The following is a 12,528-nucleotide window of genomic DNA, read 5'->3' as shown; positions in this document are numbered from 1 at the left end:
TGGGGCACAAGTCTCTCTTTAGGGAAAGGTTATTAGTTCAATTCTGATCAAGGTGTTAATCAGTTTTTCAAATAGATAGAATAGTTTGAGTTGTGCTGATAGTATGCGTTTAGTTCATCACTTGAATCTCAAAAAAAAAAAAAAAAGGAAAACACTTGCAAAGAACTAAGGTGTTTGTTTCATAATTTATGAAAAAAAGAGTAGCTAGCAATTGACCTCTACCCTTTTCACCAAGAAAAAGCAGTCAATAAATAGAGAGTGATAGCTTTTGGTAGCAATCAATTGCCATAATAAAGCTACAAACCTAACACCTAATTCTGATATAATGGAAGCATTAGCATACTAGATGGAATTCCATGTGCATGCACAAACTCGAATATTGCTATATAATACCCAAATTTACCCCATATTTGAAGTATGTATATTCTTGATCCTCTCAACTTGTTAAAAATAAGGTGTGTGAGTGTGATGATGGGGTGGTCAGGTGCAGGGCCCTCTTACCAAAGGCTTAAACAAGAGACGGTGTTGAACTGCGAAGGCGCGAGGAAGAGATCATGGAAGAAATGTAGGATGAGGAGGAAAGTGAGAGTGAAGATGGCGAGATGCAAGAATTTAGTGGGAATGAAGATAGAGTGGAGAAATATTTGGGTGAGGTTGAAGGAAAGCAGGACTCATTTTGGGTATCTCTTTGCTGGGAATTATTTGTTCACACAAATCAATCCAACTCCATCAATCAACCATCCCATTACTCCTCTTGTCACCTATTCTTAGTTAAATAAAGCTTTCACAATTTTGCTTTTTTTTGTAGTAGTAGTAGTATTTTCTAATTATACCTCTCTCTGCAATTAACCATCAGCTTCTCTAGTAATGATGCACTTTGCAATTTGTGTTTTTTTGATTGAATTATGGAATGAATGAAAAAGGTTTGAAGTTATGCTTTTGACGCAAAGAGATACAAATACAAGCTAGTGCAGATGTGTTCTTATAAGGAACAAGGGGTGAAATTCAAATTGTGTAGTCTTCCAATTAATTAGGAGTACAAAAGATAGTTGGGAAGATTATTCAATAGAGCCAGTCAAAGTATGAGAATATTAAAATCTTCACAACTTTAGGATTCACGAAGTTAAACTTGTGAGGCTAAAATTTCTCGTTTGTTGTATACCACTAAATCATTTAACCAATCAAAATTTATTTTATTTCATAAATTTGGCTTAGCATGATAACATATATATGAACATTCATGGATCTCAAAGAAGATAAAAGTAATCAAATTTGAGCTAAACTACTAACAATAGAAGTTCTTAGTCAACAAATTCAACACTAATTGTATCTTAAACACTCCACCTAATTCCAACTATAAGGCATACATATACTACTCTTAGTACTCTATGATCCATAAGCTAATTACTACACTATTAACCAAACCATGAGCAATTTTAGAATGTCTATAGTTCACGTAAAAGTTACAAAAATATGAAGAAGATAGACAACAATTTCCAACACAAAATTTTAACATGTAAAATTTTAAATTCGAAGAAAAAACATGACTAGGAAGGAAATTTTTCACTGCATAATAAATTTCTACAATTATAGTACAATATATATATTTTTTTAAATTTTCGGCCCAACCCCTATACTGCCTATGGGCTTCTTAAATAGATTAAGAAATTTATCACTCTTTCAATTATAGAAGATGCTGAGGTACTCTGTTTTTTCATACTCACAGTGAGGAGTAGGAATAAGTTTTTTTCAATTAGAATTCATAATTTATAAACTTTACTTTCATCAAATCATCAAGTTATAAGTTGATTTATTGATGTGACACAGTTTAATATACTGCTTAGTACTTATAATTCAGTGATTTAAGACTTTCATTATTGTTCATTATATAGGTTATTAGCTCATGAATTAACATTATTTATATGGCAAATGCTACTAGTTTCTCATGCCTGCTACTGGTAACACGATTCTTAAAAGTGCTACGATTAAGAAAACAGTTTGGGTGAGCAGAGGTGCACAAAATCTCCCTACAACTATCTTGTATAGGCGCCACGTTGCATAATTCCAACCCCAAGGGTTTATCACCGCAGTTCCTATTCTTCCAGGCAATCAAAACCCTCAATTCAGTTTCCCGACTACTCTTTCCGTCATGAAGCTCCTCCGCGCTATCTCAGGTGCTCATTTTCGAATCTAGCTAAATTACGTACATCCAAATTTTTATGTAATTATCTGCTGAATTGCATTCAGTGGGCAGTGTTTAGTACAGATTTGGAATTTGAATGTATTCATATCTGTTTGCGATTGATAGTCTATATAGATAGTGGATGGTGGAGATCCTGTAGTCCATTAGGTGTTGGATGAAAACAATAAATATAAATGTGTATGTAAGCATCTACTTCGGATTGGATTGGTAGAGTTTCGATTTTTCATTTTAATTATTTGGTTCGTTGGATTATTGTGGCTTCAGGAAACCATCGTGCTGTGGTTAGGGCGTTAGGGCGTCGTAATTTCTGTGCACCAGCGGAGGAGTATGCGAAGCGAAATTATGCCAGCGATGAGCCTGGATACAATACTGTGATAGGCTCGCTCACTGCTCAGCGAAGGTTCGATTCTTTTTGCACCCTGTTTCAACAGTTTTTTAGATTCCGTATGCTGCACTTTTCATTTCAAGTTGAATGAGAACAAAAGTTTTTACATTTTGTTTCGTAGTATTTGACAATGCTGGGTATGGTTTTCGAGTATCAGGAATTATTTGCTGAGGGATGTGTATGATGATATGATGCTGGATGGAGTGAAGCCAGAGAGGGACACATTTCACTCACTTATTATAGGGACAATGAAAGGGGCTCGAATACAAGATGCATTCTTTTTCCGCGATGAAATGAGAGCTATGGGTCTGGTTCCAGATGTATGTCCTTTCCCACCATTTCTACCACCACTTATAATTGTAAATTATAGTTGATCAATAAAATTGGATTTAATTCTGTGATTGTCCTTGGAGCAATACACATGCAATGTAAGCTTGTATGCAGAAGATGGCATCAGCAGATCGGCAATCCAATGCTGATATTTTCTGCCAATCATTATTGCCAGTTTACTAACAATGATAATGAAAATTGTTTCATCTTCATCAGGTGGCTCTGTACAACTACTTGATATCTACATGTGGAAAGTGCAATAACTCTGATCAGGCAATTTCGGTACTGACACTGCTTAGATACATTGTTTCTTGCTTTGTGCTATTGAAGAATAGTGAAAAGTAATTAAAGAGCTGCTGTTCCTTTTAACTGAAGCTTCTAGAGGAAATGAAGAGATCAGAAGTGAAACCTACTGGACAAACCTTCATATGCTTACTTCATGCATGTGCAGCATCTGGAAGAGTTGACCGTGTGTAAGATTATTGTCTGTATTTCTCTCTCTCTTTTCCTGGTTGATATGTATTCATTCGCACTTGTGCATTTCAGGTGGCTTCTTAGTTCTTGCTTAATATTCTTTACCTTTTTAGTATAACTTCCATGTCCTAATAGCACATTATCTTCATATTGCCTTGCAGATATGCAATAGTACGAGATATGACTGCTGCTGGTCTTGGTTTGAACAAATTTTGCTATGCTGGACTTATACTTGCACACAGGAACAAGTCACTTCCCTCCAGTGATACAGCTTCCAAAGTAAATATACAATTTGTGCTTGTAAATTTATGAGGTTTATACTTCCTATTCCATTAGTATATATACAATTTTTTAGTTTAAAATATTTGAGATATATCTTGCTCCTTTTTTTCTGGCAAGATTATTGAGCTTGTTGAGCAGTCTAAAGGATGGTCCTCAGTTGATCATACAACAGACATTGCTGAAAATGTAATGAAGGGAATTTCTGAAGAAGAACTATACAATCTGCCCACAGCGGAATATGTTCATCGCCGTGCTGGATTCATAGCCAGACAGTTAACTGTATACCATGTTGCATTTCTTGCTTGTGCTGACCTTAAGGATGTCCAGGTAATGAGTGAATGATATAATGTTTCCGTTGACATTTATTCCCGTCTTGGAAGTGTGCTTTTTGTGTACCTCTATAGTCAAGACATAGCTAACTGATCAATGGTAGTGTAAGCATATGTACTAAGGCATTCATGTATCATATATTGTGCTCTTTCTGGATTACGGGCAAAGTTCACCAGAAAGTGCTCTTTACGAGTATTTCTTATCTTCTCCTTCACTTACATTTAGGTTGACTATTCATTCCTGGCAGGCTACTGACAAACTTCTGGAGATGCTAGAGAAGGATGGAAAAACTCCTGATGTCTATATACTGATGCAAATTATGAGGTTTGTGACAATTGACTGTCCCCCTAAAAACTTTAGATTCGGTATTGAAAATCTCATGATTCTCATCTAATTGTTATCTTAAGTTTCTAGCTTTTTGATAATGTTCGACCTTTAACGCCACATATGCATATAGAATGGACTTATTGTAAATGGCCACATATTTTGAAGTTTGAGCTTCTTCAGCCACCTTTCTAATCTCATTTTTCATTGAAAAGGTTTTGATTAATTTGAAAAAATAGGAGTTCGGCGACAAGATATTTTACGTATGTAGTATAATGTAAACTCTGATTTTAGGAGGTGAATCTGAAGTTGAACTCTGGAACACTTGAATTAACTTCACCAAGATCCTTATAGAGATGGAACCGAAGGACTTTTAAGCTTTATTATGGAAAATGTCATTTCACATGATTAAAAAAATAAAGCTGCCTATATTTACATCTAAGTCTTATAACTAGTATTGTATCTTTGACACATGAAGAATGTTTTGGCAATGAGTTTGTTAGTATCTTTAGAGAAGAAAGGTGAGGATCAGATGTTTTAGTTTAGCATTATATATTTCTCCTTGAAATTTTATTTCTAGAGCCCATTTTGTTTAACATAATATGTTGGAAACCCCATGCTTTGATTTGATAGGAAAATGTTGAGCTCTTTACTGATACTGGGAAGCCTCATAATTAAACCAGCTTAATGTTGGATAAAGGGAAGGGGGAAGGGGCATGATATGTTACAAAAGGGAAAAAGTGGATCAAATTAATGTTTGCTAGACAAATTTACTTCTCACTGTTAAATATGTATATGGCCTTTTGGGTTGATAAATTAAGTAGGTGAACAACATAATATTTATATTTAACAAATTTAACAATCAAATGTGAGCAAATAACTTAATAATCCTAATAATCCTGATGTGGAATATCACAGAAAGAAAAATGCTCTAAAGCACCAACCAACCTAATAATTAGTTGATCTGTTTTATCACATTAATCATACCTGCTATCTTGGCTACAAAAACGCACTGCTCGTGTGTAAGACAGATACGTGTCCTCTGATTTCAGATGTTGACCTGTTTTAGCATCTATGCTTATCCTAATGCAGGTGCGTTCTTTCTGTTGGGGACTTGGACCGTGGGTTGAAAATTTTTGAAGAGTACATGAATTCAAACAGAGTCCCGATGGTAGAACTTTTTTCGGTGAGTTCTTAAGCATACCCCTTTCTTCAACCAGATATGTTCATCTCAGAGTGCATTGTGCTGCAGCCAATTTATTCATTATGTCACACCAACAATGTTGAAACAGAAAGTAGTCAATTAATTTTGCTGAGTTTCTGTAGAAGTAAACTAGTTTGATTGCTAAATTTCATAGACCCGATGGCTTACCTAGTCAGATTGTAGTTTACTAGCTGAATTGGGCATACTGTTGAAATCTAATGAGTGTCTGAACTCCAAAACAAATCTATATCTTGCAATAAAGCTTGGTTGCAAAGTCTATAAATCATGAAATTTATCTTATAGCTGTCTTTTTAGTAGTAGTTGTTTATTCCCTGAGCTTTTGGTTACAATAATGTGTTATAGCATATTCTTTTCACTGATATGCAGTATGCTTGAAAACTTGTTCATCTTCCTACAGTTATAAGCCAAATAAATTGGTTAATGATTCAACTTTTCCTGCCATGCAGACTCTCGCAGAAGGAGTGATGGTTGGGTATACAGAAAGGGGCATGCAAGTTGCTCAAGACATTCTTGTATGCTATAGCTTGCTAAACTACTAATAAGTCATCCATATGCCTTCTCAATTTCAATTTGTAGATGAGTGGAGCACCCACAGTTTTAGTTGATATCAGTTTTCAGTGGTGAATAAAGTTTCTAACTTATTGTTCATTCGTCATCCAGGTTGATCTCAATAACAGGGGCATGTTTTTGAGTTTCAAAATGGCAAATGATCTCCTGTTAGCTGCATCTGGTGAAAAGGTTAGCAAATAAATGAAAACAATAATTTCTGTTAGCAATCTTCTGTTCACAATTCTTGTTCTGTTTGTCTATAACTGCATGCTGTTTTGCCCCAGCTCTTCCTGTCCAGACTAATTTCTTTTTTTTTTTCTATTCTTTTGTTCTATTAGACCGGCGGGTACACTGTTGCCAACATGTTGTGGGATATGATGCAATCTCGTAAAATGACCCCTTTGCTCCCTACTGTCGAAGCATATCACAAAGGGCTGAAAGTGAGTTCTTATACTATTTCCCCTGTGAAACAGAACATGATAATGAAATTCACATTGCTGGAACCACAAAGACACCCTTTATAGCTTATGATCCTTGAATAACGTTGGGATTCTTATCAGTTCTGCTCGTGTTTCAGGAAAGAGAGATACCGGAAGATGATCCACGACTAATGTTGGTTACCACGACTCTTAACAATCTTAAAGCTAGAGCTGGACCAGGAGGTGGAAGATAGATAAACTCAATGATGAAATTAATTTTTGGGTTAGGATTCAGCAACATGAGTTTTATCTTCTTGATTTGATGGTTTTCTTGTAGTTGAATAATTCCTATAGGCAGGTGCTTTCTTGCTATTTTGCATTGAGGGGCTTGTTATGATTTCAGTGTAAGCCTAAAATTGCAATTTGAAATGTGCGTCGCAAAAGTGATGCTTTGATTCTGTATGGAGTATGATGTATGTGTACTGTTCTATCATCAAGCTGCACGCCCGAGGAGAACATATGTCAAATTAACTTAGTAATTTACTTGTTTTTTTGAAGGTCCAATATGCTATGATTTGGTAAAAAAAATGGAATAAAGCATTTGGTTTATCTTCTTTCTCTCGACTGGTTTTATGCTTATTAAGGACATTGGTAGTAAGCGTCCACATACATCAAGTAGATTCCAACTAGATTCCAACTAAATCGATGTATTGATATGAGCTAATTAACTTCAAATAGAACAAAATATAAGACTAGATGACATGTCAAGTTCAATAAAATAGACGTCACTTCATTACTAAAAAATAAAATTGAAATGAATCATATTATTAGAAAATGATAGTATGATTTAAAATTTGAAAATCTATGTATTAATTTTTTTGAATTTGAAACACACCATCATATTTTATAAGAGTGGAATACACATTTCATTTTTTTCACCAATTTATTTGTACATTTCAATTAATATTGTGTCGATCAAAAGTTAGACGGATGTCGAAGGGGTATAAATCAAATTGTAATTCCTCTTGATGCGTTTTTAATGTTTTGAGGTTGCATTCCTTTTGATTTTCTGATATCTCGTTAATTAATAATTATTTTATTTAATTTGTGTTGTATTTTGGATTAAGGTGATTCTACTACTGTCAAGTGATTTTGAAATTTTTAGTAGTTACATTAGGTCTAAATTCCAAATTAAGTATACGTGATTATGCATATAATTTTATTGAAGTTGAAAAAGGATGTAGAAGTTGAAAAAAGATTGTTCGTCGAGTAAAAGAGTTATTGGGAAGGTGAAAAGGCTGTACAACTTCTAAATCTATCTTACTCTATCTATCTGACATTATAGAGAAAATACCATTTTAATTAATTAGATACACTGAGTAAGTGGCTTTGATTTGTAAATAGAGAATTTGAAAATGTCATGAGTCTTAATTAATTAGTTAAATGAAGGTATGTGTGATCGGCAAGAGGCTGCGCGGATGTGGAGCGTGCTTTTGATGTACTCCAAGTGCGTTTTACATTAGTCAAAGGCCCGGCGAGTATCTTCTACGAAGATGATATCACTATTCTATACTGTGCCGCAATCGTCTTGCATAATCTATAACACTGATATCAATAATGGAAGATCAATTTTCAAAAATGAAATGTAAATCAACAAGCAGCCCCTATAGCTCAGTGGTAGAGCGTCAGTCTTGTAAACTGAAGGTCTGTAGTTCGATCCTGCATGGGGGCATTCTTTTGAACAAAATTTTTGAAAAATGATTTTAGAAAATTACAAATAAACACTTCTCTCTCTCCTCCTTCGGTTTCCATTTTCAGTTTCAATCCCCTCCAAAAACCCTAATCCATGAAAATATGTTCCCGATCCCCTTAATGAACTGACTCCTGCAAATTCTCCCGCTCTAAAATGGCGTCTTCAACTCTGCAGAAGCTGATCCGGAACCAAACCCGACCCGCTTCCACATTCTTCACCCATTTCCACAAACCCCCTTCTCCTTTTGCTCCCACCCAAATCCCCAAACCTAATGATCCCACCCCAGAGTTCATTCCCAAGAATCCTTTCTTCGCCCAAGTTTACCCGACTTTCTCATTCGAGTTTCTTCTCAACCCGCTTTCCCTATCAAAGTTGATCCGACCCGAATCCGATGGCGAAGCGGATGGCTCCAACGTGATACGAGCTGATAGTGTGAAGAAGAAGAGAAAAAAGAAGATGAATAAGCACAAGCTGAAGAAGCTTAGGAAGCGGCTGAGGAGGAAGACGAAGACGTAATTCCGTTTATTTCGCCGTTTCGGTGAGATATATTGTGTCATTTTCCGTTTTTTCTGACCTTTCCAGATTCGTCTTCGGATTCTCGATTATTTTGTTAGCGTTATCCACCATTGATGGCACATTAGTCCAGTCCATCTTAACCAATGACATCAATAATTAGTACATTTTGTGGTGATATCTGTTTGCATTTTCTGTGGAAATGGATGTGCAACAGAGAATTCTCTGCGTTCCTTTTTTTTATTGATTTCCTATACATCACGGATTTTTACCGAGTTACTTTACTTTAGGTGGATAGTTACCGCTTGTTTATGTTCTGAGCTGATTTATGTTGGGAGTAATCTGCTGACTGGATGTAGATTGGTGAGAAATTAGCTCAGTATGACCATAGCACGTTATTAGACGAAGGTGTTTGATGTGACACAGTTTCCTACTGCAATTTAAGAAAAATATATATCAAAAAGTTATTGTAGAAAATCTAAAGGATCCGAATTGGAAGGTATTAGACCACATGGATATGCTCTAACTGGGGAATGGGAATTGATCTAGTCTCGAAAGTCACTTTAAACACATTATAATGATTTAGGAATCAGGGGATATGTTTATCTGTAGTTGATACTTTGTTGGACTTGGACAGAGCGGCTTGTTCATTCGTCAAACTTTTGACTATGAGAAGATGTGCGAGCTATGTATGTGGATGAAGTACCTTCGGTGTGTTTTGTGTGGGTATTATCTGTTACAAAAGGGTTTAATTCAGCTATGTACTATGTAGTAGCAGCTAAGAGTTGAGATCAACAGTCCCTTCTGCAGTGTATATTAAAATTGTTTGAGAAGAATCTTAGTATGTGATGAATCCGCGAATTATTGATGATGATGAATGCTCGTAAAAATAAATTACGACACGGTGAATTTACGTGGTTCGATTTACTGAAGTAAATCTACGTCCACGGGAAGAAGGGAGGGCAAGATTGTATTGCTTGATCTGGGATTACAGCTTACAACACAGACTTGCTATATGCTTTTATCTCTAGAGAGCTTAACCCTTTTCTATCAGATCTAAGTTCTATTTATACATTGAACTAGGATCGTGGTTTGCAGCCCCACTAACAAGATCGTGGGTGAGCAATAACTGCTCAATAACTGCTTCATACCACTAAATAGATCGTGGGTATAGTGGAGGTCGTGGAGGCCTTTCGTGAGTCCACCAACTCCTAGTTCGGTCGAATGCTGAGACCGAACTGCTGGACTTTACCGATCAGCTCTTGCCGATCTGAGAGGAGAGCTTGACTGGTCGGCTTTTACCGAGCTGTAGGCTGAGTCCGAACTCTTTGGTCGTGCCGAACTCTTTGGTCGTGCCGAACTCTTTGGTGCCGAACAGATACTCTTTCTTGGGCTCTGGGCTGATGGGCCGTCACTGTTATTGGGCTTGCCATTAGGGTTTAGTTCGTACCCCATCACTACCCCCCCCGAAAAGCGAAGTGGATCACTTCGGCGAGGTGAGTCACTTCGGCATTCTGGATAACGGTAAGGGGGAGGCTGACGTCAGGGGACGTGCCTAGCGCATGCCTGCATTAAATGCGACAGTAAAATCCGGCCGTTGATTCCTGAAAAGGTGGGATTCGAAACGGCGCAACGATTTCGAAATCTTTCCCGTATCTGATAAATACGCTCTTTCTTCATCATTGAAGCACTTTTGCTGTTGCGTCTTCTATACTCTCTTTCTTGCGAAAATTCTCTCTCCGCTTTCAAGAATTTTTTCAGACTATCTTCACCTTCAAAAAGTAAGAAAAATGTCTTCTTCTTCTTCTTCGGAGTCGGGTAGCGTTAGGAAAGGGGGTAAGGGGTCTTCTAGCCGGAAAGAATCCGGGGAGAAGACCGTAGAGTATTTTCACAGTATCTTGAGTAAGGATACTGTGATATCCCTTTACGAAAAATACTCTTTTCCTGGGGGGAAGGCGGTGGTACCTGACGGTGATCACAGGGCTGACTCCCCGCCGGAGGGTTACGTCACCGTGTACGAGGCCTGCTTAGAATGCGGGCTTCGTTTCCCCCTCCCTTCTGCCTTTATAGATTTACTAGATTTTTTTCAGCTTCCTTTAGGCCAGGTGACTCCGAACTCTTGGAGGCACTTGTCGGCCTTCGCTGCCGAACTCCGTAGGTTAGGAAGGGATTTGTCTTTGAAGGCGATCCTTAAATTCTTTCAATTTAAGAGGAAGGGGTCTTGGTTTTACTTGATCCCTTTACAGCCCTTTAGGGCCTTTTGTAAAACGAAGTGGCCGAAGTGGCAAAATCGCTTCTTCTACTATGATAGGACCGCGGCTCCTAGTTTTCCCTGGAGAGGGCCGGAGTCCGTTATCCGTCACCCTCGGCCTGAACCGTTGGACGAGCTCGATGGCGAGCTCAACAAGATTCCCATAGTTAGGAAACAATACACGGAGTCTGAGCTCGTCAAGGGCGACGTCGTGTTCGACATCTCGTCTTCGGACGAAGAGGCCGAGGGTGAGGATTTCTCTTTATCTTTATGCTCTACTGCTTTAACGAAGAAAATCTGACTTTGCTTTCTTGCTTTTTGGCAGTGTTCATGTTGAATAAGGCTATCAGAAAGTCCTCCGAGCTTGTGGAGCCGGAGAGAGAGAAGGCTACCAGCTCGGCGCCTGATGCCGAGAAGAATCCGAAGAGGCAAAAGACCTCTTCGGGTCCAAAGAAGCCGGAGTCGACTTCGGCAAGTAGGAAGGGGAAGACCCAGAAGCCCCCGAGAGCGCCAGAGAAAGACATGGTCTTGGCGCCTCCTTCGGAGCATATCTGTGAGCCATTTCTATGGCCCACGGACTTCGCCGAGGTGAATTGTCTTCTTGATTCCTTGGCTTGGCTTGGCTTCTGTCCTGTATTTTTGGTGCCTTCTGTTAACTTTTTTCCTTATCCATTTTCAGAGGAATGATATGCTCTCCAAGCTCGTCGCCGCCGAACTCTCCAAAGCGTCCAACGACTATGCCGAGATGCAGAGGAAATTGGCGGCTGCTTGTCACCGGGCCGAGCAGGCTGAGGCAAACTTTGAGAAAGCCAGGGCTGCTAGGATTTCGGCCCAGGATGAAGCTCAGTTTGCCAAAAACCAGCTCGTCATCCAGCGAGAGCAGACGAAACGGAGGGATGCTGCCGCCGTGGTTGCCCAAGGAGAGGGTCTCCGTGCCTACACGGAGAGACTCTTTTGAGCAGCCAGTTCTCGGCCTTTGTCGGTAGTCTGGTAAGGCTAATTGCCGATAAGGGCGAGCAGGGGCCCGACGTCGTGCTGCCTCTGTACAGCCGAGAGATAGCAGCTCGGCTTCAGAATCTGCCGCTCCTTGAGGAGCTCGCTTCATCCTCGGTCCTGCTTTCTGCAGACCGAGTCCGGAGTTGTCGAGCTGATCGGGACGAGAACCTGGAGGCTATCTTTGCCTCCGTGGGACCCGTTTCACCCGCTTCGACTTACAACGGAGAGGGTGAAGCCGAGCCGCTGGAGCCGGAGGCCGAAGTCGAGCGAGCCGGGCATCCAGAGGAGGAAGCCGATCAGGAGGCGGAGGCGAGGCCGGCAGGATGCGAGGCCGAGGCTGAGGTAGCTCAGGAGAAAGAAGCTGAACCAGAGCGAGGAGCCGGAGACGAAGCTGGCGGAGTATGATTTCGTCTCCCTTCTCTTAGTCTAGTTTCTTCTTTGTAAAATGGCCTTGAAGCCCTCCTAGTGTAAAAATTTTTCCTTGTGAATGAAAA

At 39.1% G+C, this 12,528-nt stretch overlaps 1 protein-coding gene and 1 non-coding gene across 2 annotated transcripts; both read left to right on the top strand.

The window, feature by feature from the left end:
* Positions 1 to 2,014: 2,014 nt before the first annotated feature.
* On the top strand, positions 2,015 to 7,052 carry LOC121748994 (pentatricopeptide repeat-containing protein At4g35850, mitochondrial-like). The gene is made up of 13 exons (XM_042143600.1): positions 2,015 to 2,174; positions 2,468 to 2,603; positions 2,746 to 2,908; positions 3,135 to 3,200; positions 3,294 to 3,391; positions 3,554 to 3,671; positions 3,792 to 4,001; positions 4,252 to 4,328; positions 5,421 to 5,514; positions 6,000 to 6,065; positions 6,214 to 6,291; positions 6,441 to 6,542; positions 6,680 to 7,052. The coding sequence occupies exons 1-13, from the start codon at positions 2,150 to 2,152 to the stop codon at positions 6,773 to 6,775; spliced, it is 1,329 nt and encodes a 442-aa protein (XP_041999534.1). The 5' UTR covers positions 2,015 to 2,149; the 3' UTR covers positions 6,776 to 7,052.
* Positions 7,053 to 8,181: 1,129 nt separating this feature from the next.
* Positions 8,182 to 8,253, top strand: TRNAT-UGU. The gene has a single exon. It is a non-coding gene; the product is annotated as a tRNA-Thr (tRNA).
* Positions 8,254 to 12,528: the final 4,275 nt, after the last annotated feature.

This window comes from Salvia splendens, chromosome 9, assembly GCF_004379255.2.
Source record: "Salvia splendens isolate huo1 chromosome 9, SspV2, whole genome shotgun sequence".
Classification (NCBI taxonomy): Eukaryota; Viridiplantae; Streptophyta; class Magnoliopsida; order Lamiales; family Lamiaceae; genus Salvia; species Salvia splendens.
The sequence above is the reverse complement of the archived record's forward strand: the minus strand, read 5'-3'. Positions and strand labels throughout refer to the sequence as shown.

What these genes read in the sequence shown, in the direction of transcription:
- LOC121748994 (XM_042143600.1), top strand. Translation starts at nt 2,150, where the DNA reads ATGAAGCTCCTCCGCGCTATCTCAG. An exon ending in GCTCCTCCGCGCTATCTCAG is followed by an intron (nt 2,175 to 2,467) that starts GTGCTCATTTTC and finishes TTGTGGCTTCAG; the next exon opens with GAAACCATCGTGCTGTGGTT. An exon ending in CATATCACAAAGGGCTGAAA is followed by an intron (nt 6,543 to 6,679) that starts GTGAGTTCTTAT and finishes CTCGTGTTTCAG; the next exon opens with GAAAGAGAGATACCGGAAGA.